This window comes from Arvicola amphibius, chromosome 1 (genome assembly GCF_903992535.2).
Source record: "Arvicola amphibius chromosome 1, mArvAmp1.2, whole genome shotgun sequence".
In the NCBI taxonomy this organism is placed as follows: Eukaryota; Metazoa; Chordata; class Mammalia; order Rodentia; family Cricetidae; genus Arvicola; species Arvicola amphibius.
In genome coordinates, this window is record NC_052047.1 from 48439079 (window position 1) to 48464852 (window position 25774).

At 47.1% G+C, this 25774-nt stretch overlaps 1 protein-coding gene across 2 annotated transcripts in view; it reads left to right on the plus strand.

Annotated features, from left to right (window-relative positions):
• Positions 1-25774, plus strand: part of Ccdc149 (coiled-coil domain containing 149) — an 87473-nt gene that overhangs the window by 57236 nt on the left and 4463 nt on the right. For both annotated transcript variants that reach the window (XM_038346057.1, XM_038346065.1), the window contains exons 5-11: positions 347-463; positions 1225-1397; positions 2040-2112; positions 3390-3474; positions 6012-6156; positions 12274-12350; positions 19121-19237. In XM_038346057.1, coding sequence (XP_038201985.1) covers positions 347-463; positions 1225-1397; positions 2040-2112; positions 3390-3474; positions 6012-6156; positions 12274-12350; positions 19121-19237 — 787 coding nt within the window. The remainder of the gene's footprint in view (positions 1-346; positions 464-1224; positions 1398-2039; positions 2113-3389; positions 3475-6011; positions 6157-12273; positions 12351-19120; positions 19238-25774) is intronic.

Consider the following 25774-nt stretch of genomic DNA (forward strand, 5'->3'; position numbering starts at 1 on the left):
AGTCCTTGGGGTTGTTTTGTATCTTTGCTAAGTCTAAATGAGGTTCAAGATTTTCTTCTTCATTGTGGCAGTGCCCCATGCCACATCCGCCTTCCAGGATCAAGCCTGGGTGCCCTGGCCTTACATTGAATGTGTGCACAGATGTATCAACAAGCAAAAATTATAGCAGAAGTTTTCTCTTTCTTAAAACTTAATCGTATTGGCAAGTCCTTTCTTCCAGTAGTTCTTGCAAGAATTTTATTCTTCCAGAAATTTCTGTATAGGTCCTTGAGGTTTGGGGAGATGTACTCATTCATATTCTTTCTCTCTTCCTTTGCCTTTTTTTTTCTAATCATGGAAAATGCAGCTGTTGAGAATGACAATTGCTAAACAAAGGCTCGGAGATGAAGAAATTGGCATGAGGCATTTCGCAGCCCATGAGCGGGAGGATTTGGTTGAGCAGCTGGAGCGAGCTAAGGAACAGGTGACTGTTGAGCTCTGGTTTGGGTGGGGATGCCTGCATGTGGCCTCACAACAGGAGGCAGGGCACACATGCTCCCATCACCCCTCACAACAGGAAGTAGACCTCGCAACAGGAAGTAAGGCATACACGGTCCTGTATCCAAATCCAAGAGGAGGCTAGGGATGTTGAGAGGTCTTGACTTTCTCTGTTCTTCCTAGGTTCATACTGAGTGTCTGACCCCTAGCCAGGAGTTCCAGCATTGATTTTCTATTGTTCTGAGCACATCAAGAAACTTGCCGCCCTCCACCCACTTAGACAGTGGGGAGGAAATGTGACAAACTGACCTTTGACTTAGGAGTTTCCACTAAGATGCTGAGCAATGCTTTGTGGGCAGAACTTCAGAGGGCACAGAGCCCTGTTTGGGAAGCAGCCACAGGGGCAGAGTCTTCCTTTTTCTTCTTTTGCTAACTGGGCCCAGGACACCCAGGTTGAGTGACTTGGAACTGCATTGCCTTTGTAGGATTCTAGGATCAGCCTGTCCTTTCCACGTCTGTGAATGGGGGCAGTGTGCAGGGGTTAGAGATCAGGCTCAGCAATCCCACCCATGTTAAGTGCCTGGTTGGAAGGTATCCCCCAGCTCCAAGCCCTTACCCAGCATGCAATGCAACGTGGGTGACTCTAGCAGTACCCCAAAGCTCTCCAAGTTAGCTAGTCTAGCGGAAGCCACGCCCCTGACCCAGAAGCCCACGGCTGAGAACAACATGACACTCCTTGGATTTCAGATTGAGTCCTTGGAACATGACCTGCAGGCGTCAGTGGATGAACTCCAGGATGTTAAGGAAGAGCGGGCTTCCTACCAGGACAAAGTGGACCGGCTGAACCAGGAGCTCAACCATATCCTGGGTGGTCATGAGAACCGAATCATTGATGTAGATGCTCTGTGCATGGAGAACAGGCGAGTGCTGAGCATCCAAGAGAGGCAGTCTGGGGGGCGGGGTGGTCCTGAAGCCCTGCCTGCAGTTGAGACAGCCGCATTTAGAATAAAAAGTAAGTTACAGCCCCCAGATATTGGCAATGGCGTGTGCTGGTTATGAAAGAAGACGAGTGGGAGACGGCCACTTGTCTAGCCCCCCTCACTTCCCACACCTTCTCTGATTGGGCCACAAGGGTGAAGAGCTAGGAAGAGTTGTTTGTGATTGCTGTCAAGGAGAGGGGAAAGAATAAGAAAATAAATTGAGAAATTCCCTTAGCTGTGTCTCTGCCCCCAGGCACATTTCAGCGTGTGGATGTGTCTGACTCGTGTTATGGCTGGCGTCTTCTCTTCCTGGTTTGCTCCCTGGTGCAATCATCTTAATGAGAATTATGTGGAAAAGGATGTTGTTGTCCCCAAGGGGATCTCCGAGAGGGATGTTTTAAAATGGGGTGTCTGTGATTTGGGCATGTCTGACCTTGATCTCATCACTTTAATAAAAGGTCACATTTTCCAGCCCCTGCCCTCCAGGATGAGAAGGAAGTCGTTACACGCAAATGACATCTGGGCTCTTATCATTCAGTGAGCTTCATTTCACTTTTGTTATGTGTGGGTCTCCCCCCCCAGATATCTCCAGGAGAGACTGAAACAACTCCATGAAGAGGTCAGCCTTCTGAAGTCAAACATCGCCAAGTACAAGGTACCACGATCAAGACCAAGTCTGTGATTCTCCACTCAGCATCCGTGTGTCATCCTGTTTCGAGTCTCTTTAATGTTTCAAAGACATTTCATCACTTTTCTATCTTCCCAAATGGAGCTCAGTAAGACCCCTCGTTGGGGTAGCTAGTATAACCAATCACAAAGCAGCAAATTCCCAACACCATTTTCTCCCAGTATCTGCTTATACGTCTATAGTCTGGACATGGCATCCTGAGACCTCCAAAACCTGTGTGCTTCCACCTGGGAGTCTCATCCCTGTGAACTCAGGGGTCCTTTCCACTTCCTCTATGAAATGTACAGTTGTCAGATGCTATTTATATCATAATTATCCCCCAAGAAAATGGTTTCAGTGGAAAAAACAAAGATGTAACATCACAACCCAAACGCTAATATTTGAGGCACACTGCAAGGGTAGGATGTTTGAATTCACCTCACTGTCATTTAGTCTAATTCCAGCTCCACTGGCTTGATACTATCTATTTCTGCTGTGTTAGTTGTAAGTGTTATAATTGGAAAACTCTCCTGGGTCTCTCTGCTTTGAAAATAAATTGATGGCTCTTCCTACGGGTGGAGTTTTACAGCCAGCTGCATGCTAGGGAGAGCTGGCTCATTGTCCTGGTTGTTGACATTGGCCTTTATTCCCAGAGATCACCATGGCTTTCCATTTGGCGGGAGTCACACTATCGTTTATATCTATCTGTATATAAACATGAAGCAAGGAAGTATGTGCCTTTTAGCATATAAATTTACAACCATGTGTATCCTTTCAAATATCATGTATCTTGTTCATATTCCAAACATGGATGACTACTATATATCAGTGTGAAGGCAAGAGTCCATTCTAAGACCATAACAGCATGTATACTTAATCCTATGTCCGAGACACACATCATTGGTACCACCATTAGTACATGAAAGCAAATGTTATCTTCATCTCAGGTCTATTCTAAAATGATTCCAATAACAAGTCTCTCCACATATTAGCCTGCCTCAGATTCCATTTAAGGAATGTGGATTAAAACCCTCTGAATACAAAGCTACGGTTACTGCCTTCCTCCTTCGCTGTAACTTAAAAACCAAACAGACTCTCTATACAGAGTCTTTTAAAAGCCCAAGGATGGAGAGGTCTGTATTTTAGGCTACATTTTGAGTCTGCAATTGTTCTTGTAAGTACGTGGGGTATATCCCCTTAAGGAGGTATTTTTTCATTGCTGCCTTTTCTGACAAAAGCTTTTGGCTTTTCCATTGCTGTTGCAGAATGCTCTCGAGAGACGGAAAAACTCCAAGGGTCAAGGCAAGTCCAACAGTAGTGCTCTGACCGGGGTCCTATCTGCAAAGCAAGGTAGGAGTTAGTATCCAGGTTGGACCAATTTCTGAGCAAAGAGCTGGAGTACATGTCCCACCCAAACCTCAGGGTTTGTGGGACAGAAAACAGGCACCCGATTGCCACTTGCAGCAGGATTGCCTGAGTCTTTCTAACTCAGATTACGCTCACCCAGGTTTCTGGTTTTCCCAGTCTTAGGGATGGGACCTGAGACTCTATCTTCAGGATTCCTAGGCCATGCTTTTGTAGTGGGAGACCCCACTTTGAGAACCATCACCTTGGAGCTTCTCCAATGACTTGATCCTCTTGAGAATCTTTTTCCTTCCCATCACCACCGGAGAGCCCCTAGGTGCCCAGCCCCCTCTAAGCCTATTTCTCCTGGCCTCTGCAGACAGAATGGAAAAGCCCCCTACTGCATAGATCATTGCACCATGGATCATGGGAACGCATGCCGTTTTCAAAGAAGCTTTTATTGATTGCAGCTTTGTTCTTCCTTCCTGTCGATTCCAATGAAAAATAATGATCTTCCGGGAGAAATCCAGGGGAATAAATAGCAGAGAGCTTGAGTCTGGTACTTCGTTTTCTGCAGTCAGTTCTTGACTTAAGCCTAGGTTACACAGGTCAGCTTCTCAGCCGCTGACAGTGCCGCCCGGCAGCTACCAAGGCCCAATCTTAATCAGAAATGGCTTTCAAAAGCATGGCATCTGCAGTGGGCTGCACACTCAAGGTTCTTTCCCAGGCAACTTCTTTTCCCCACTCACCTAGAAATGACCATCCTAGAAGTGGTTTTGAATGGGAAGCTATAACACCCTAGAAGGGAAAGCCCATCTATGTGGCTCAGCAGGGAAAGTGTCTGCTGTGTAAGCAAGAGGACCGGAGTTCAGATCCCCAGCACCCATGTCAAACACTGGCTGTGGCGGTGCACACTAGTAATCCTAGCACTGGTGAGGAAGGGGCGAGAGGACCATTGGAGCTTTCTCACCAGTCCTGGCAGCCTAATTGGTGAGCTCCAGGTTCAGTGAGAGACCTTGTCTCAAAAAAAAGAAAGATTGTGTCAGGCAAAGAGCCTTTTAATTAAGTTCTCTGGGAGTAGATATCTCCAGGAGTTCAAGGTCATCCTGGTCTACATAACAAGTTCTAGGCTAGCTAGGGATGCTCAGTGAGAGCTTGACTCAAAAACAAAAAGGACAGAGAGATTAAAGAAAAAGCCCCGATGTCAGTCTACAGCCTCCACCCGTGTACACCTGCATAAACACATATGCACACAGAGAGAGACTGAGCTAGAGAGAGAGAACCTCATGCATGGTTGGCCTTGGATACCATACCTAGCAACCAGTTTAGAGTAAGGACCCCTGTCCTGACTCTTATGTCGCAAGTGCCAGTCATAGTCAAACACCACAGGCCGAGTTAGTGATCTACTGACTCAAGCCTTCTAAGAAAACCTATGAGAGAAGCTTATTGACATGGTCTGCGGGGTTAGTAATCTAAGTGTATGAGCATGGCAACCCATAATGAAAAACCTAATCGGATGCTCTAGCAAGAACTAGTAAAAAATAAATTAGACATATAGGAGCTTTTTGCCATAAGAAATTTCTTCAAACCAGGCAATGGTGATGCACACCTTTAATCCCAGCATTTGGGAGATAGAGGCAGGCAGATCTCTCTGAGTTCAAGGCCAGCCTGGACATACATTCTATATTTTAACTGGAAATGGCATAAATGTCTTGTAATAGCTAAATGAACTTTTATAAACCTAGATGAACTATTAAAGTGGGGGTTCACCTTTATATTTTAGGGGATACTAATGGGATAGAATGTTGTTAAATGAAAAGGTAGTATTTTCCCCATTTCAGAAGAATATTGAATGGATCCGTATACATGCAGACAGCCCCAGGAAATGGTGCTCCAGAGAGCACTGTGCCTTTTCATAGTCAGGAGGGCACCAGGGTGGCTGTCACTTGTGTTTTCTCCCCGTTGATTTACCCCTTTAAAGTGGTGTATTACTTTTGCCCTAACCAGAGAGCCTGAAGGGCGGGGAAGCTCTGTCATTTGCAGGGCAGTATGACCTTTAGCAAGTGTTTTTAACCCATCTGAGACTTGCTTTATTGTTAACAAAATGGAAATAAATAACGGTTGCTAGGTTTGGGGTCTTTTTTTCTCAGTTCTGAGTCTCAATGAGTTAGCATAAAAATGCCTTCACACGCTGGCAAGTGAAAATGTTGTTAGTCTCTGAATAAGCTGCAAATGGCTGGAGGTGAGTATGGCTCAGCGGGCGTGCATGCTTGCATAGCAGGAAAGCCCTGGGCTCCACCCCAATTTGACAGAAAGAAGAGAACTTAAAGGGGTGGGGTCCAATTTCTTTGAGACCTTTTCCACTTAGCTCTCACACTGAGTTTCATGTTGTCTTCCTTGTGGTAGCTGAGATAGGCTCTCAGGACAACACAGTATCATGTCAAAGCTCGAGGCGCCTCATCCCCCAGGAAGAGCGGACATGGGTGTGCAGCCCCGCGTTTCAGAATCCCTGACTGAGCTGTCAACCTTTGTGCCTTCCCTAGTCCAGGATCTGCTCTCAGAAGATCACGGGTGCAGCCTCCCAGCTACTCCACAGTCCATCGCCGACCTGAAGTCTTTGGCCACGGCCCTGCTGGAGACGATCCATGAGAAAAACATGGTTATTCAGCACCAGAGGCAAACTAACAGGTGTGCAGTAGGTCCTTAGGCTTGGGGGCAGGAGAGTGGGAATGGGGCTCCCAGAAGTAAACCAGGAGCACTCTGGGAAGAAGGTAACATCCCTGAAATCTAGTGGGGAGAGAACCCATGAAACCAGAACTAGTCTTCTACTTTGCGTTGGCATCCGGGTTATCCACCAGAGTCAACGAAGCAGGAATCTTGACTTCTTAGTGAGCTGTGCTCTGTTAACACCAGTTTCATGGTAGCTCCCAAAGGACAATGCCAGTTCTCTCGCCTCTTCCTTAGCCCTCCTTTTGAGGCGGGAGCTGCCTCAGTGGACCTTCAACTCCAGGACTTGAATCTGAGGGTCTCTGATGACCAGGAAAGCAACCGTCAATTTCTACGGGCTGCTGTCCCTGTGAGGGACCTTCCTGTCAAAGGAAGAGTCAATAAGATGGAGAACCCTGTTTGATTTTTAATGAGTGTTGATTATGTTGTATCAAACTGAACAAGTTAAGGCACCTTAAAATAGTGGTCAGAAGCAGCAGCACACAGTTGAAGACGTCCCGAGAATGCTCAGTCAAAAGTGAATTAAAGCAAAAATTGTCACATACACCAGTCAGTTTTCTGTTCCTAAAACTGAGTACCCGAGACTAGGTAGTTTATGAATATTTTTTAAAATGAGAAGTTCACTTCTCATGCCCCAGGAGGCTGAGTTCCAGAGCATGCCACTGTGTCTTGTGATGGCCTTCATGCCACATCTGAACATGACCCGGGTACCACATGGTCAGATACGGAAAGCATGCTTGCTTGGATCGCTTTCTCATAAACCCGCTGATGCTATGGGGGGGCCCTCACCCTCCTCTTCATCTCATCCTAACCTTCCTAAGGGCGGTTAGCATTGCCTTAAGAGCTTGGAAATTTAGTTTCTAACATGGGAACTCATTTGAATCACAGAGCCAGCTTTGTGGCATGCAGTCAGTACCAAGAAGGATTTGGCATTTGGTCAGATACTGTTACCACCATCTTGCAGTTCACGATACTTATTTTTTCACAGGGATGGGGGGGCACATTTTTATCTTGCACAGAACCCTGGAAGTTATAGGTGGTCCTGCTCCTGAGACTCACACTTAGAGCCACAGGGACACTGCAGGAGAACGGTGCAAGGACAGATGTTAGAGTTCAAGGGGAAGGACCCGAGAGTTGGGACTGCCAAAGGCAGGGACGCTCGGGGAAGAGACCACAGGAAAATGATTGAAAGTGTTATAAAAACAAAAGAGAAAAGGGAAATGATGGAGTGCAGAGAAGCCCGTAGCAGAGATGAAGATGTATGTGGGAGAAAGCAAGAGCATCAAAGGGAGGCCGGCAATCTCCCTGGATGACAGGGTAATTTATTGACAGGAGACGTTTGCAACAGCCTTGCAAAATGAAACAGCCATGCTGAACCGCAGCTACTTCTCAGGAAGCAGGACCGGCATCTGGTGGGGGAAGGCTGTCTTTGGGGATCCCCTGAAGCCAGCAGTCAGCCTGCTTCTCACTCCTGGCCAGGGGCTCTGGGCTCTTTTGAACCCGCTGCAACGCATAGGCCCCAGATGCAAACCACTTTCTCGCTCCATGGAGGCTGACATTTCCATTCATTGTGGGTTTTTTCCTTGTTATTTTGTTTTGTTTTCTGAGTACCACTTTGCTCACGAGCCATGGTCAAATAACCATGACCCTCCACGCATCTCGCTGTCCAAATCCCCGCCTTGGAGAAGTCACCATTTCTTATGTTTCATGTGACCTTAGAGTCATGCAAACAAAGGCACAGTACATGAAAACACACCTCAGGATTCTTATATCTATGGATTTTTTTAAAAAAAAAAAACAAAAAAAGCAGCTATTCTTTATGAAAGAAAGGGGAGGGGCGCCCTTTGTGTCTGTTCTGTTTGCTTTTCTATAACGGTAGATCGTGGAGGTAGCATTGTATCGGCACACAAAGGAGTGCTACATATGCTGCTTTTTGGTACTTTGAAGGCCTTCAGTTTCATTACTTCCCGGAGGTGTATGAAGAAGTTAACTGTACTATAGATGAAGATTGAGAACAAAACGTGAATTTGGTCAGCTTGCTGGTACCCCTGTGATTTTGCCTTATAACTGAAAAAAAAAAAGGCTTTATTAAGGTGAGGTAGTGCCTCAGAACTAAAGACCCTCCCTTCTGGAAGCGCGTGCTCTGCCTACTGCTTTCTTCTCTTTCACAATGGCCCCTATTAGGCAGATGGTCCTGTGGAAACCACCTTGATAACTGCTAAGTACAATGGGACTTTGCATTTGAATGATGCTCAATGGCAGGGCAGTTTGCTGGCTCTGTTTCTTGATGACGCATGAGCCATTACCTGGTTACCACTAAAGAAGGGAGGAGGCTCCCTTCCCTAGCAGCTGATGCCGCAGCAGAGGAGATGGCTGTTACAGGCTGAAAATTCAGTGACATACCTTTGCTGCTTCCCTAGCCGATGGCAAATGAGCTGGGAAGTTTTTTAAATCTCATCTAACAGTGATGTCCTGGATCACAGCAGCGTTTCAGGGGGCTCCAGGTGGGGCACACCAGGCAGTACAGAGAGCCACAGCTTCCCCTTCAGGCTGGAGCCTTTGTCTGAACCCTCACCTAAGAATTCTGCCAGACTGGCCAGCTCCTGGGTTCTCTTTGTTGATTTCTAACCTTATCCCCAGGAATGGCATCAGAAGCTGTGCGGCAAAGTCTGTATGGGGGCCTGACATTTGGAAGATTTTCTTAGACTAAGGGGCAGAGGGTGGGGAACATGTTGCACTATATCTTAAAACAACCTGCAACTACCTTAAAAAAATTCTCCTATCCTACCCATACCAAAAACCTCTCCCAATCCTAGGTGTGCCTCCATCTCCTGCCTGGCTACATTTGTGTGCTACTGGCTGCCTTCCCTGCAGACCCATCTTCCTTCCATCTGCTAATCTGTCTTAGCTTCTCACTTGGGAACTGGGATTCTCTTCATGTTCTTGACACCAAGGTAGATGTCACATCTCCCACAAACTTCTTGGAAGAAGTGGACCCTTCCCTTTAGCACCTCTCTCCCAGTGGCTTCCAGGCTCTCTCTTGTCCCTGTTCCTTCCCTTGTCACAGCCCTTTCTTGCCAGTCTCTGTTTCGTGCCTCACTCTGTTGGCAAGAGTAGATCTCCTCTCTGGCCCTATGCTCAGACGGTTATCTCTTCCATGAGTTGCCATGTGGTCAAGTATCTTTAACACAGCCTCAGCTCCTTCCCTCCCTCCTTGTGGCCCTGTTCCTTTGGCTCCCCTGTATCCTGACTGGTTGTTGGTCATATCTTCATCTTCCTGGATGATTTCCAACCAAGTGGTCTTTCTGTCTCTACTTCTAATCCTTGTCTGTTCTCAACTTCATGTGAGGACCACTTCCTAAACTGCTTTCTGCTTCTTAGAAGACCTCAGTGGTTCCCCAGAACTTGTGTTTAAAAGCCCGAACGCTCTCAGAATTCTCCTTCTCCATCAGAGGTGCTACTGGCCTCTCTGGTTCTGCCTTCTCATAGCTCGTCAGTTTTGCTCTCAGCTTTTATTAGACTTGTGTGTTTTCCGGCTTAGTCTTTGTCTGGTCCCTCTGATTCCCAGCTGTGTGACCCTGAGTAAGTCATCATCTTCTATGAGCTTCAAGTTTCTCATCTATAAATCAAGGACTGCCTAGCCAGATGTTGAAGAAAAACAAAAAACAAAAATGAGCAAACAAAAAAATTAGGGCAGTATGTTCATATTATTCAAAGGGACAAATACCTGGATTGGAACAAATGCCAGCTATATATCAGCAGTCCTTAGGTTTCTAACACACTGTCCACGTGTGTCTGCTAACACACTACTGGTCTCTAGGAACTGGGACAGAGTCCTCTCCTCTGGGTTGCCGGTCCAGCCTGTAGCACAGAGGTGGATCCCAGGAGCTGGTTTCGCATTGGTCAGACTTCCCGAGCCGCATTTGTTCTTAACTCTCCCTCCATCCTGAGAGCTGCCAGCCACTGTCGCTCCCCTGGCCTCTTATACCAGCTCCCATAACCCCTGCCTCAAGTCACTGGCTGAGGCTGGGCAGGAGATCCTGTCCAGTCGTGCAAAGCATCTTGGGTTGTATTTTGCACATCACCTATGGCTATACCCATAGTTCCATGAGCACAGATTTTTAAGAAATTGCAGTCACTGTTACTGATGGTTCTATTGCTGTTGTTGCCATAGCCACAGCTTCTCTCCTGGATCCTTTCTTACCTCTAGCCTTGCACTCAGGTATCAGACCAGAGAACACAGCAACCACTGAGAAACTCTAGCAGGCTCTATGGGAGTAGAAGATGGGGGTACCGGCCACTTCACTCATTCCATTTCTCTGAGAAATGGCTGGGTTATCCAGAAACAGTATGAACAAATCCTGCACTCAACCTATAAACCCAGCCCGGGGCATCCCTCAGCATCACTGAGGAGTAAAGCCTTAGCCTTTGTCCTAAGAAGCAGCTGCAGACGTGTGATCTCATCTCATTAAGAAACAAGGGAATACTGCTGTGATTGCACGTCAGACCCATCAACTGCAAGGAAGGGAGCTGGCATCAGAAGCTCCGTGCAAAATATTGAAAGGCAGATTAGGAACAGCAGTGTCAATGGAAGGGTCAAGGGTGTAGAAGCAAAACAGACCCCACAGATGGTGCGAAACTGGAAGGAGTGGTTGAGCGCTGCTGTGCAGAGAGCAAGACTGGAGGAAAGGAGGGAGAGATGGGATGTAGTAACTGGATGCAGGAAAGCAAGCAGAGCAGGGCCAGTTTTCCCGTGAACTCCAAGAGAAGAGGAAGAGCCTGCAGGTCGATTCAGGTAAAATCAGGATGAACTGTATGTATGTACAGCCATATGCATATTCATGGCCCCGAATGTATGTGGGTGTGAGCAGCTATCTCTGGAACAGAAAGAGACGTAGGAGAATAATTCAGCTGCTCTAATTTTTCCCCACTGAAAGGAATCGAGAATTCGCTATTAAGGAGATTTTCATGTCATCTCAGCACAGCGGTGCCAAGAAAATCCCCCAAATGAAAATAAAGACTGGTTTCCAATTCCAGAGCACTGGAAAGCAAGGTTTTACATGGCTGCCAGTCATGTCCCAGCTATATTTAATGCCTGGAATGAATGACCAGATGTTTACCTATGCGCGCGCACAAAGCTCGCCTTCCAAGCCCACAGTCTGACCTTTTCGAGTGCACATTTCAGAACTGAGCTGTCCCAGTGAATGGTCATTTGAAAAACAACCTCATTATCCTAGTGATTCCCAAATCACTGTAAATTATTTTAAAATTCTTTTTAAGATTTGTTTGCTTACGTGTCGTGGGGGTGGGGTATACATGTTCCGTGTCTGGTGTACGGAGATCAGAGAAAAGCTAGCCAGAGTAGGTTCTCTCCTTCCGCTGTGTGGGTCCTGGGGATCGAACTCAGATCGTCAAGCTTGCTGGCAGATGCCTTTGCATGCAGAGTCATCACATAGTCCCGCTGAAAGCTCTCTTGAAATTCTTATTATTCACCCTTTTCATAGACGGTTGCAGACAGCGACAAAAGAAAAAGCCTGTGTTTAATTACACACATTTACTAGCCACCTACACTGTTTCAGACATGGTTCTTGATATCTAGGGCATGGGCATCAGTGAGACCTAGTGTGGGTCTGCGAAAGCCCATCTTATTACTTTATTGCCTCGGAAGAAGCATTTTCAGGTGTGCCCCTCTCTCTTACTTGCTGGTTCCCAAATCAAACCTATGCTCACAGAATGAGGGTCTGCTGCAGCTAAGGGTGTTCAAAATGAATTGTCATCTTTAGCAATGAATGATTGTCATATGGAAATTCCTCACGATGTTTTGGGCAGTGATAAAATATTTGTCCAACTTCCAGGGGATTGCCTTGTGGAACAGAACTCAGTTGAATAGTGTGTGTGTGTGTGTGTGTGTGTGTGTGTGTGTGTTTCACTTTATTTTCAGCTTTCACATGAACTTCCAACAGAGACTGTATCATGTGCACATGTGTGCCCTATTGACCTCCCCATTAGCTATACCTAGGCCTAAACACTGACCCGTGGTAACTCAGTCTCTTCCTGATATTCTCCTGCCTCTTCCAGAATCCTAGGGAATCGAGTGGCAGAGCTGGAGAAGAAACTAAGAACTCTGGAAGTTTCCGGTTTGTGGAGTCTCCCAGGTAAGTGGAACCTCTGAACAATGCTGGCTTTCTTCTGGTTTAGGATTTTGTTCACTTTTAAAAGAACAGTCTCGCACAATTTGCAAGAAGATTCTGCTTGTTTGAGGCCCTTTGGTTCAGAGACTTCTGAGAAACAAGCCACAAATGTTTCAAATTGAGAAGCCATCTGATGGCAGGTCCGTGGAAGGGACAAATTCAAAAATAAACAATAAAATTTCAAAATCTCATTAGTGGGGCACTGGAGTTTAGGTAGCCTCACTCCTCAAACTATCGTGTGTGCGCGTGCCCGTGCGAGCACACATGCACACTAACCCCTGTGACAGCCCGTGAGTTGTTTTGTTTCTTATTAACAATCGTCAAGATTTGTTCCATGTAACCTTCTCTCCTAAAAGGAATGGGAGACTACACAAAGATTTGCTCAGTGTAATCACCGGTCCTAAAAAACGAATCTCAGATCTTACAGAGATTTGTGCAATTTAATCATCAGCCCTAAAATGGAACGTAAAACCACACAAAGATTTGTTCGGTTTAATCACCAGTACTAAAAATGAAGCGCCAACCATTTCTCCAACCCAGATGTACTTCATGGGCCACCTTCTCCTGCCTCTCCCCCTCCCGACCGTTTTATGCAGCTTGAAAACAAAAATTTCCTGAGGAGGTTTTTTTTTTTTTCTTTCTCCCCGCGTTTGTCCAACGTGTGAGAAGCCGTGGTGATTCTCTCTAATGAGCTATACTTATCCCGTTTATCCCGATAAAACAGCCCTCTCAGGAGACCCCATCAGTTCTCCGCCTTGTCTTTACGCTGTTTGGAAACTTATATTTATCACTTTCTGCCGCCTCCTGGTTCCCTGGAAGGAACATTGTCCGGGTATTTTTAGTGCCTTACCCTTTCAGTGCGGAGCGGTCTCTTCCCTCAGCTCCTGTGGGCTGCATCCCTGTACGAATGAGAAATGAAAATTGCCACAGGAGAGGAGGTGGACAGCATCACGTTTTTCTTGGTGGAAATCTGAATAGCTGCCTTAGGTTGCCGGCAAGTGTGCTTCATAAATTGGAATTTTTCGCAGAGATTTCTTGAACTGGATGTCAAAAGACCTCACAGAGCTAATTAGTGGCAAGTGCCGTCCTGGGGATTTGAATGGTCCTTTTCCACCTCCGGCTTTTGATGATGTTCAAACCTCATCTTCTGGGAAGGCCTTTCTTTCACTGCATTGAATTTCAACACAGACAGACAAATTCGTCATTTACTTGTGCAGTCAAATTGCTGTTTTTGTGCATGTACCGAAGCTTTGGTTTTTTTTTCCCCCTCTCAGAATGAGTTAGTGAATTTCTCACTGCTTCATTTGGGTGATTTATGTAAAAGATGGAAGCTGAATGGGTGAATCAATGCTGGGAATTTCCCGTGGCTGGTGTTTGTTTGGTCAGGTGGGACTTCAAATGGCTGTTCTACAATAATGACTGTTTTTTCCTTCTTTGTGCTGCCGAAGGCCTGAGCTACAATGTTTCAGTTGGATTTGGGAGTATGTTCATTTTGAAATATTTGGGGTTTCTTGTGGCTAAATCGGGGACACAGTCTACCACCCATGTATGTGAATAGCAGAAATTTGCTGTCCACCTTTCTGAGAACTTTCTAGGTAGAATAACTTATTGACATAGAGAACCCAACTCATGCAAAAAGCATTTGTGTACAGTTAGCCGGAAGGACCAGCCTCAGTGGGTTTTATGCTGTAGGTATGGGGGTTCTAGTCTCTGGCCACCACACAGATACAAATGAGGGCACAGGACAGGGAGTGGCACTTTTCCTTTTGGGTATAGTTTTGTTATTGCAACAACCTTGCTTTGGGGCATGACGGAAGGGTGTGTGGATGGAGCCTTGTCTTGGGGTGGTTGCGGTCCTAGAGAGAAAGAGCAGGGGGTGGGGTGACTCCCTGTGTGTATCACAGCTCTTAGCTCTCCCCCTGCTTCTGTGTCTCCATTTAACCTCCTGCCGGTTGAGCAAGAAGCAGTGTGTTCTCTCCCCGTCACACCTCCTCTGCCTCCTCCACTTCTTTCTAGTCCTCTCCCCAAGCAGCAGCTAAATCCCAGTGGAAGGTGCTGAGTCCCATTGGTTTCAGGGAATTGTCTTGTTTACTAGCATCTTGAAGGGAATGAGCAAAGTCTTCTCCACTTATAGCAGTTTGTCCTTGGGCTGGTACCCGTTTTGAGCTTCAGCTTTGTGAGTACAGCACTGATCATGCCAGGCGACCTGCCCCATCCCCATGAACCTGTAGTCTGCCTAAGGAAGTAAGGTGAATCCCCATCAAGCAGTGGCAGGGAGATCAAAGCACTAAGGGCTTAGAGCTAAATGAGTGACCAAGACAGAAGAACTAGGGAGATGATGGGTTGAGTCTGATGCCCTCTCTGAAGAACAGTCAAGAACAAGAAGATTCAGGATGACAAATACTTGGTGTGTGTTATGCACCCCATTCTCACTCCAGTGACAGACATGGCAAATCTATCACAGCATTTTGCCTTGCTGATGTGGGAGCCATCTTCCATATTGGCCAACTTCCAGTCAGAGCTGACATATGGGAGAACATTTTCCCCTTTCCTGAGCGAGTCTGATATACTCATTTTAGAGCAGGAAACAGGGAGGGTTTAGATGACACATAGGTCGTTGGAAGATGGCCTTACATTTGTTTCAAGTTTCACCAGCCATCTCTTATGAGTTCTGGATGACCACAGTTCTGAGCCAAGATACACAGGCAAATGACATTAAGTGGATACTGGTTTCTGGACCAGAGAGGAGGAATCCAGAAGGCAGGAAAAACCTCTTCTGAGACTCTAATGGGCTGTGGAAAAGAATTCATGAGGCAGAGGCTTTGTGAGTCTCCTCTTTCCCCTTCTTCACTCTCCTGGACAATACTATCTAGTTTTATTTTGTTTTATTTTTTGAGATAGTCTCATGGAGCCCAGTCTGGCCTTGAACTTGCTGAGGTAGCTCTGGATGACCTTGAACTCCAGATCCTCCTCCCTCTACCTTTCAAATGTTAGCATCACGGGCATTCATATCACACTATGTTCATTAATGCCATGGATTGAATCCAGGGGCAAATGCATGCTAGTCAAGCTTGCTACCAATAAATTATATCCCCCAGCCCCGTCATAGGAATCTTGATGGTAGTTTGTAGACTTGGAGCCTATTTGTAATCTTGCTAAAGAGTAAACGTATTTGACAAATGTCAGGTTATAGAGAAAAGTCATCTAGATAGATGAGACTATTTCAAGCTGTTTAGCCTGTCCCTTGATAGCGATAAAGCTAGTGGGCTACTTCAAGGAAGCCAGATGGTAGGTGTTGCAGGCCATGGTCCCTAGCCAGGATTGATCCCTTTACTCCCACCTGCTGATATCCTTCCCTCAGGTCTTCTCAGATCTATATAGGTTGCTCTGAGGAGGGCTGACCTGGATGTGTCCACATTCTACAGAGAAATGCCATATGCTGGAAGCTGGCTGCACAAGCAAGAGGGCCCGAGTTTTGAGTCCCCAGAACCCACATAAAGCCAGGCATTTTAGCATACATCTGTAATCCCAGTGCTCTGACAGCCAGATGAGGTGGGGAAGCTCAGGAGCTAGATAGCCTGGTGCACACAGCAAATGCCAAAATGACCCAGTCTCAAATGAGGTGGAAGGCAAGGACAACATCCAAGACTGTCCTCTGATTCCCATGTAAGGACAACATCCAAGACTGTCCTCTGATTCCCATGTAAGAGCTATGACACATAGGCCTCTCTCTCACTCCCTCCTTCTTTCCCTCCCTCCCTCCTCCTCCTCTCTCTCTCCCTCTCTCATACACACACAGACAGGCAGATAGATAAACAGGCAGATACACACACACACACACACACACACACACACACACACACATACACGGTGTGGGGAGCACAGACACAATTCACAGAAATGCCAAAAGCCAAAAAGCAATCTGGTTAGATGCTATAATCTGGCTTTTTAAGCTTTTACTCTTCATTCTGTCTCCACTCCAGGCATCAGGCGGAGGAAGAAAAAATATCTGGGGGTTGAAAGTATTTGGTTCATTTTTAGAGGCAGGAGCGAGAACTTTGGCGCCATATGGACTCAGCAGAGCCTGCAGCCACTTGGGTGCCAGCGGAATGAAAAGTCTGCCTGGCCTCTGCATTAGTGGTCCTTTGACCTGGCATGCAGAATTTCCTCCCAGACACACCCCCTCCTCTAAGTATAAGCCAGATGAAAGTTTAGGCCACCCGACTGTCCATTAGAGCTCCGTTTGGTGCCCACAGCTGCCTGCAGACCTTTGGAGGGCAGCTGAACCAGGAGCCTTCCAAGAAAGGCTTTGAATTTCCCAAGCATGGCAAGAGGGACCAGACCTTGGCGTGTTGCTAACATGGGAACACCATCTCCAGGCAAGAGTGTGCAGCCGTGTGTCTTCTTCTCACCCCACTGTGACTGGCATAGGTTAAGGCTGACTTGTTCGCCTTCTCTACATTCCCTCGCTCAGATTTTTGCAGAAGTTTCTTGTTTTTTTTTTTTTTTGAGGAGCCACTTTAAAATAATGATATCCTAGGGTTTGGGGGGGGGCAAGGGGACATTCCATTAAAGAATTCCCATGAGAGGAACCCCCAGGCTGCCTTGATCACTCTGATTCCCACTAATATCTCTGCCTTAGATTCTTTGGCTACCAGGGCACAGGGTTAGAGACTGTTTTATACAGAGGGGAGGGAGCCCCCCAAGAAGGCTAGAAGGGTGACAGTCTACCTGCTGGAGACAAATGGGCATGAAATGCAGTACTGTCCTTGACCTGGAGACATACTGTGCGGAGATAAAGGAAAGGAGTCTACTGTGAAGCTCCTGTCGCCTGTTACAGTTCCTAAAGCCAGTAACCTAGGATCCATGAAGGCATTTCCAGATTGCGCTCTAGAAGAGGGCCAGCTTAGAGGTCATTCTGAGGGCTTCCAACATCACCCTGAACCATTAATCCACAGTGCTCTTTGGAAAATCTTTCCAGATTGTAACACTGAAGTTTCTAGATTTATTCCACCAGAGATTGTGGAAGTGCCTGGCAGAACCTCAGAGTCAGCTCCAAGCGGTTTCTCAGCTCATCTGACACTCAGGAGACAGAGAACCCAAAGGCTATGGAACCAATCACTTGCCATTTGCCCAAGACTGCAGCAAGCGCCAAGCATGCCAAACGCCAGGATCTATGAAACCCTTCAGTTGGTAACACAGTCCTTATGAGGCATTTAGTAAGTGCCTACTGTGTGGAGAACTCTCTCACACAAGTTAATCAAGTCAATAAGACAGCTTTCTAAAGCAGAGGGACCAAGGAACACACTGGTGAAATGTGCTTGCCTTCATGTGGTTCTCCAAAGGAGGTGTAGACATCTATCTTTACCCAAGTAGCCTTCTGGGCTCTGATGAATGGGAGACCAAGTAAAATCATGGAACGTCGGTGAAAATCTTCCCTAGACCAGACTGGAGCCCCAGCTGGAGCTTTTGTTTTGGGACCAATGGTTTTCACCCAGAGAATCCTTAAGCCTTGCAAGCCAAGGCTTGGTGTCCTAACAGGCCTATGGTCTCTCGTGACCTCAGAGTAGCAACATTGCTTGTTCGTGCATCTGGTGCCAGCTTGTCTGTCATGCTCATGTCTGAAGCTGTTCTCCCTGCTGCTCATCCCGTGGCCTCCTCTGCCTTCTGCCGTGGGAATGTGGTGTTTTTCTCGTGCCCCTCATCCACTCCAAACCTCTCTGTTCTCACACCAACTCACACTACCAGGCAGAAAAGTTAAGCTGAGTGTAGGTCCCAAGTGGGAATACAGCTAGGATAACACGGAGGACTTGACGCCACCCGCCTTGTGACAGTTAAATAGTTGACATGACCAGATGCGCTTGGGACAGATGTCAGGTGTGTGGGAGCCAGTGCTGATGATCTCAGCATGCGGCGTTTGCTGAATGCTCTTTAAACACCTGGCGCCTTCTCCTGACCATTCCATTCTTTCTTCACAATCATCCATGTTGAGGTTTAGAGAGTGAAAGTGACACCCTTGCTGTCCCCAGTGAGCAGGTGATTCTGTCCAGAGCACAGCTAATACAGTGCCCCCCCCCCCAAGCTCCCTGCTGCTGCCACTGCTGGTGTCCTGCCCACCTGCTCACTTCCGCACAGCCACACAAACTTCTTTACTGGCAACACTGTGGGCAGCTGGTCCCGAGCAGCTCCTCGGGAATGAGTCAAGGTCTGCCATCACAGATGGAAGAGCCATGCTCCCATCCACACGCTAGAGAAGGACCTGCTGACTACATTCCTTGTACTGCCCCCAGCTGAAGGAGTTTCCTAACCCTGTAGCTAGCTCATTGTGTGGGGGGTTTAGTTTCATTTCCGGTGCTACGATAAAAACACCCTGACGAAAGCAGCTTAGGCAAGAAAGGGTGCATTCAGCTTACAACTCCAGACTGCGGGGAAGCCAAGAACCTGAAGCATCTAACCACACCCCAGTTAAGGTCAGAGAGAATGTGTAGATGCTTATGCTCAGCTCATTTTCTTTTCTACAGCCCGAAAGGCCCTGACTAGGGAACGAATGCCACCCACCGTGGGCTGGTTTTCTCACCTCAGTCAGTGTAGTCAAAAATAACACCTCAGAGGCCAACCTGATCAAGGCAGCCCCTCATTGAGAATCTTCCCCAGGGATTCTACAGTACTCTTACAAGTTGTGTTACCCAGCTAAACCAGTGGCTGACAAATCAACTTTCCCATCTCCCTCATAGGGGGCAAGGACACCATACTGTTCAGCGACCCGACTCTTCCCGCCATACAGAGGTCAAGGTCCCCACTGTTGAAGTTTGTGGAACAGCCCACTGAGAACAAGGAGAGCACCGGGGATGGTAAGTGCCTCTCAGGTCTGCTCTCTCTTCCTGGTCTGTACCCTCTACAGGACGTGTGTCAGTGCCAGCAGTAAGTACCTCATACTGCAGCTACGGTGGGACTCCTTGAAGACATCCTCACCCCATACCTAAACACACACACACACACACACACACACACACACACACACACACACTCACTCTCTCTCTCTCTCTCTCTCTCTCTCCCTCTCTCTCACACACACCCACACCCTCCCCCACACGTCTGCAGCTACAATCTCCTAGTTCTCACTCAGAGCCTACACTTCCCTAGCAGTCTGTGGGCTTCTTGGTATGGCATCACTAACTCTTCCTATTTCCCCCTGTGTGTGTGTGTGTGTGTGTGGTTACTTATCAACTCCTGTCAGTAATCTCTTCCCCATCCACATGTGACCTGTAGACTTTTTCTTTCTGAAGGGTTCCTTGGACCAGCCTCCCACCTGTGGCTTGGCTCAGTCTGGTCCCTCATTGTGTCCTTGGAGGCTCCTCTCCAGAACTCCCCACCTTCCAACCCATTCCTGCTCAGTTCCCATCTTCATCCGTCCACTGTCGGACCAACCCATGGTGATACCTTCCCAATTGCATTTTCACCCTGCCCAGTTTCCAAGTTACCCTTAGCTGTCTTGACTTTAATGCCTCAGCTCCACAGTGTGATCTAGCCCACCCTCCTCCCCTGATGGTTGGTCGACCCTTTAGCAAGACGGAATAACTAGGTCTATCGTTAGCTCGCGCTGTGAAACCAGCCATCTCACAACTTAGAGCTTAGAGTGTTAGTGGGATGAAGTAAGACTCATGGGGACAGACGGGTGGTTCTGCCCACCAGAGCTGGGCCAGCAAGGTTCGCCCGGCATCTTCTAACTCTTCAGGTTGCTCGCCACAGGGCCAGAGCAGTACTAACAGAAGACATTTCTAGGTTTTCAAAAGAAACATTTTCAGGTACCTATGGGAGAATCCCCAGATACAGCCTCTTGCCTGGTGAATCCACATTGACCAGAAATCAAAAACTGGGTCATTGCAGCCTCCAGCTTGGGCTGCTTGTAATACTGGCCTCCAGCACATGGGGGCCTTGTATTGAGGCTAGTGGTCATGGCTTGCTGGCAGCCTGTGTCCTCATGGAGTGCCGAAAGCCTCTGACTGTTCTGGGTGGCCCTGGCCTGCCTGCTGCGCTGAAAGGAGCTCTCGTTGTCTTGATCTTCACAAGGGCAGCACGAGTGAGGGACTGATTCGAAATGATAGCTTCCAGAGTCCCTTCATCAGTGCGCATTGTTCCTGCCTGTCCTGAGCCAGCTCTGGGTGGGAACAAGGACACGTTTTCTGAGAGGCTGTCAGTGTCCCAATGGCCTCGTCACTGCTGTGGCCTGATTAATTCCATCTGAAAGCTGCCACATGCAGGAGGACAACAAAGCCCAGCCAGCCAGCCAACAAAAGATGACAAATGTCCCCTCTGGGCCCATGAGCGGGGGACACATTTTTAGGGGACTAACAATCTTTTCTACAACACTATTTCTTCTTCATCTTTTAGAGAAAAAAGAAACAATATTTTTTTTCCCACTCTGTCCTGAAGCATTTGCCTCATCCTTATTGATGTGTGCTTTGTGACTAATAAGTATTAATGATATTAATTCTGTTTGTGACAGCAGCCCAGAATAATTACTATTATTTGCAATAATATTTTCCAACTTTGCCTAATTCATAAGTCTTTTATGGAAATGTCAGTGCTGTGAGTCTGTAATTAAAGTAAAAGTAAAGCTTCTCATGGCTGGCTTAAGAGTTAACGCCCCGAGTCTTAGCATTCAAAGAGATTTGGTTCCCATAGCAAAGAATCAGAGGTCCTAATGAAGGTGTGGCAACTGTCACATGTTTCAGAAGTTTTCTGTGTGTATTGGTGATTGTCTTAAGCGTGCTGTTTGGATGCCTTCTAGATAGACACGAGGGAAAGGGGGTATTGGTAAACCTTCCCGTACCCACAATTTCCAGATCTCATACTCCTACTGTTCTGGTACTGTCCAGCAAAGTAAACCGGATCACACAACAGAACCAGAGCTAGTATCCCTCATCCTTTTCAGGGGTCCACCATCTCCTTCTGGTATCCATCACCCTCTTTGGGTGTCCATTATCCCCTTCCTCTGGCTGCACTAAGCCTATGGTGATAACAGCGGGGCTATGTTCGTCATACCCTGAGCAAAAGTTTAAAATAAAAATGTTTCCCTGGTAACCTCAAAGGCTTTTCATTAAAGAAGGAGGGGGTAGAGAAGGAGGAGAAGGAAGAAGAGGAGGAGAAGCCGTGGGGAGGGGGGAGATAGATGGTGACAAGATTCACACATCCAGACAGGACTGGAATATCATATAAAGAAACAGCACAAGGAGAAGCACCAGCAACCAAAAGGCCCTGGCATAATTTAGACCAACTTCCCTTAGATGTAAATGAGGGTGGCAAAGGTCTCAGCTGACCCACAGTAAAAACACACCGCCAGTGGTTTAGGGGTGAGGCTGTTCTGAGGAAGGTTAATTAATTTTTCGGGGGCACCAGAATATACTATTAACTGTCTCAGGAGAAGTAATTTCGTGAGAGTCATTTCCAGAAGGAGTTTATTCACCTCACACTGGTGAAAAATGTGGCTGGAGGAAACACCATAATTCGCTCCTTTTGAGTAACTCTCCCCCACTCTGCTGGGAGCGGGATCCGTTTTGACTCAGTGTTTCTCGTGCCCCTCTATAGCCACTGGAAGGCTTTTCATTTGTTAGTTTGAAATTGATGTAATCGCTTCCCCGAGCTGCCTTGGATGTAACTAAATATTTGTCGGAGTTAGGCATCTCTGTCTCTTTTGAGAAAGACCCTCTTCGAAAAGTTTCAGGGTAGTTACCTGAATCAACCCTAAAATGAATACTATAAATTCAAGTTGCTTTCATAAAGTGATGCACGGGGTTTAGGATGTATGCTAATAGATTCCCCTTTTCATGAATGCATGTATAAGTCCATATATTCAAGCACTTAGTGAGATATTTATTGAGTCTCTGCTGTAGAACATTGGCGAAGTTAAAAAATTAATCAGGCAAGACTTTGTACTTAAGGTAGTTAGTTATAAGTAACAACTTGAGGTGGGAAAAAAAAAAGCCTCTAAGTTTTAGGAGGTCCAGACCGCCTCGTGGGAAGCCTGTCGCTGAGAATACGGCTTGTGGCCAGATTTAATCTTCATGGAGGAGGTGGGGGCTGGGCTGTCCCCCAAAGGCTCCCTTTGGAATGGAGAAGGGAATGAGAGCTCCAGGAAGAAGGGGAATGAGCAAAGGCCCTGGGGAAGATGCAGTACCGAAAGGGACTGATGTGGCTGGGTGGAGGGGTAGAAGGAGAGGAGCTGGGATGTCAGATACAAGGAGAAGTGGGTGTTGCATCATAAATGAATGAACAGTAGGTTGCAAACTTGGGCTGTGCTCCCCAGACTTGGCCGCCTTTGGAAGTTTTTCCACGTGGAGGAAGACACGGGGAGATTTGTATGTCACTCTAATGGGAACCACATCACCTGAGGCCTTGTGAAAGTGTGCATTCTGAGGGTTGGAGCCTGAGACCTTGTAGCACTAACAAGCACCCAGGTACAAGTCCCTAGACCCAGTCAGAATGGCAAAGCAGTGGGGAGGCCCCCAGCTTGGCAGTGGGGATTGGAGCGTGACCCTGTTAGGAACTGCACACACCGTCATCTTGGCTGAAGAGATCGCAACAGGCAATCCCCCCTCCCCCATTTCAGTGCTTGCTTTACTCGTATATGTGTTCATGTATTTCATTGTAAGGACAGGTGCTGGGCTCATCTTCCAGGATAAGACTGTGAGGAAGAATCGCACAAGGTGTCCATGACCGAATACAGACTTGAAAATGAGAGGGAAAAAATTGGTCAAGAACCTGTCCCTAGGATTCCTCTGTGGTATCCAAAAGGCTGACGAAAATGAGACGACTCCTTTTAATGTGAAAAATGAAATTTGGATCAGGAGAACTAGGTGGAAGAGGTTTGGGGACAAGAGGCAATGCTCACCTGCTCAGGTGGAGCCCATGTCCCCTCCCGTTGTCTCTAGTGTGTTTGCCACCCACAGCATCACTTCCTCTGTGCTAGCCATCCTCTTCTCTTCGGCGGTATCACCAAAGCCTTGTAGAGTTTCTTCTGGGGTTCTTCAGTTCTGTTCTAACCAGGGATCAGACATTTTAAAAATATTTTAGCTGACACCTAATGACTGTACTTAGTTATGACTTACGGGATGCCATGTGACATGTTACGCGTGGATATAGTGCATAAAGACCAAATCAGAGCAGTTGGTATAATCACCACCTCAGACACTCGCCATGTTAGGGACATGTTAGGTGTCAGGGACATTCAAAAGCCTCTCTACCAATTGTTTTGAGGTCTACAAATAGATTTTGTCAACCTTACAGCTTTTTCAAAGTTTATTAAACCTTTAAATGTATACTAGGTAACTAAATGCTCCCCCAAATGAGTATTTATTTGATTAAATAGATATGTTCAAAACCCCTATTCCCTCACCACTCATATTCATCAGTACGTTTCATGCATTGTGTTAAAATGGATCATAGATGTAATAAATTACATGTTGTGGAAATTCTGAGCTGCATTTTTAACTCAACCTTTTCAGATTATACCCGCTTTTCAGGTTATAGTTCACCTTACATACCCAATTGCATAGGTTTGTACTTTAAAATACATAACATGTCTAACTTGCATAAGGAATCCTCTCAGATTTGTGTTTTATCCTCTTATATAGTTAACACACCTGTTACCTGTCTGAAATCCAGGGCTGGGTGCCCTTGTTTCCTGGGTCACTTACCTGTTTGTTGAGATGCAAGGAACCCCTCTCCCTGAACCTAGAGGACACGGACCAGAGAGGCTGGTGCAGAGGCTTTAGACAGCCAAGCCATGACTGATGCCGTGGAAGGATGAGAGTGAGAACTGCCAGATGCATTTCCCTGAGTCTCAGTCAAATGGGTTTGCAGAACAGAGCCAAGCAGTTGGCTGTATTGTGTAGTGAGTATAGTTTTGAAGGCTGGGAGGGTCAAAGTGTCAGTATACTCTGTGTCTGGTGAGAGTTCTTTTCCCTCTTGGCTATGTGCTCACACGCTAGAGAAAGAGAAGGCTCAGATCTTCTCTTCCTATGAGGGTACTGAATCCATGGTAAGTGACCCATATCCACGATGCACCTCAAATGCCCCCTTCTGAACTGGGGGTGCGGAAGGGAGCTTCAACCCATGGCTCTGGAGAGACACATCTGCAGTGCTGAAGGCCAAAGCTGGGACTTTACATTTCACAAATGGTGGAAAAGATGAGGAAGGACACTCTTGTGGCTTTGAAGTCTGAAGTCATGTGACACAAAGCAGTACTGAGATAGCAAATGGGAGGAGACGTGTGTGTGTGTGTGTGTGTGTGTGTGTGTGTGAGAGAGAGAGAGAGAGAGAGAGAGAGAGAGAGAGAGAGAGAGAGATGTGTGTGCATGTGTGTGTGTGTGTGTGTGTGTGTGTGTGTGTAGGGGTGTGACCCATTTCTAGAATGTAACAGCAGATTCTCCAGGGAGGTGGTAGGAATGGAGTGGGAATAGTTCCAACTGGACACTAGAATCATGAGTCTATATCTCCTATGAGAAACATGATAAGCAGGCCTAAGGGATGTCATCGTGAACAGGAGTTTGATTGCCAGTAACTGAATGGGATAAAGGACAAGGAAACAGGGTAGATACACAGGAAGGTATCCTCAGAGAGAGAGGAGTAGACAACAGGTCAGCAAAGGAAACGAGGAGGGTCTATGTATGGAGAGGGCTGAATGATGTTCTCAGGGGATCCCAGTGGACCCACTCAGCCTTATCTCCTGTGGTGAAAGCACTTTGCAGATGGGACTCATCTGTGGGAGTGAGGTGAGAAGATGATCCTGGGTTAGACAGCTAAATGGATCATTTTACGAGATAGAGGCAAGAGAGAAGCGTGGCCCACATCGATAGGCCAGGTGATGTGGCTGTGGAGACAGAATTCTGCCACCAACCAAAAAGCCACAAAATCTGGGGAAAGTGGAAAATGGGTTGTGCCCTAAAGTCACCCAGGGACTGTGCTCCTGCTCTGCCCAGGGAGACCAACCAAGGTGTTAAAAAATCGGTGGGTGTGTTTTAAAGTCACTAAGTGGGTGTCATTTATTACAAGCCACAAAACAAGACAGTAATCTGTATGCACCCAGAAGTGGACTGGAAACGGAAGGAAAAAAAAACCTGCTAATCCAGAAACCACTGGCAGAGCCAGCTAGGGAGGAGGCTGTGGCTGGTGGAGACAGAGGGAGACTGGATGGAGAAGGTAGGATCTGAGCGCTACAGACCTTACAAGGGAGGGGCTGGAGACAGACCCAGGACAATAATCAACACTGGGACAGGGAAGCGGTGGAACAATGATGGAGCAGCCCTAGCCTCTTCAAGGGGCTTGTTTTCTTTCCCTTCCTGGTCTCAGGTGAGCCTGTTGGTTTCACCCTTGTGCCTTCTACCACA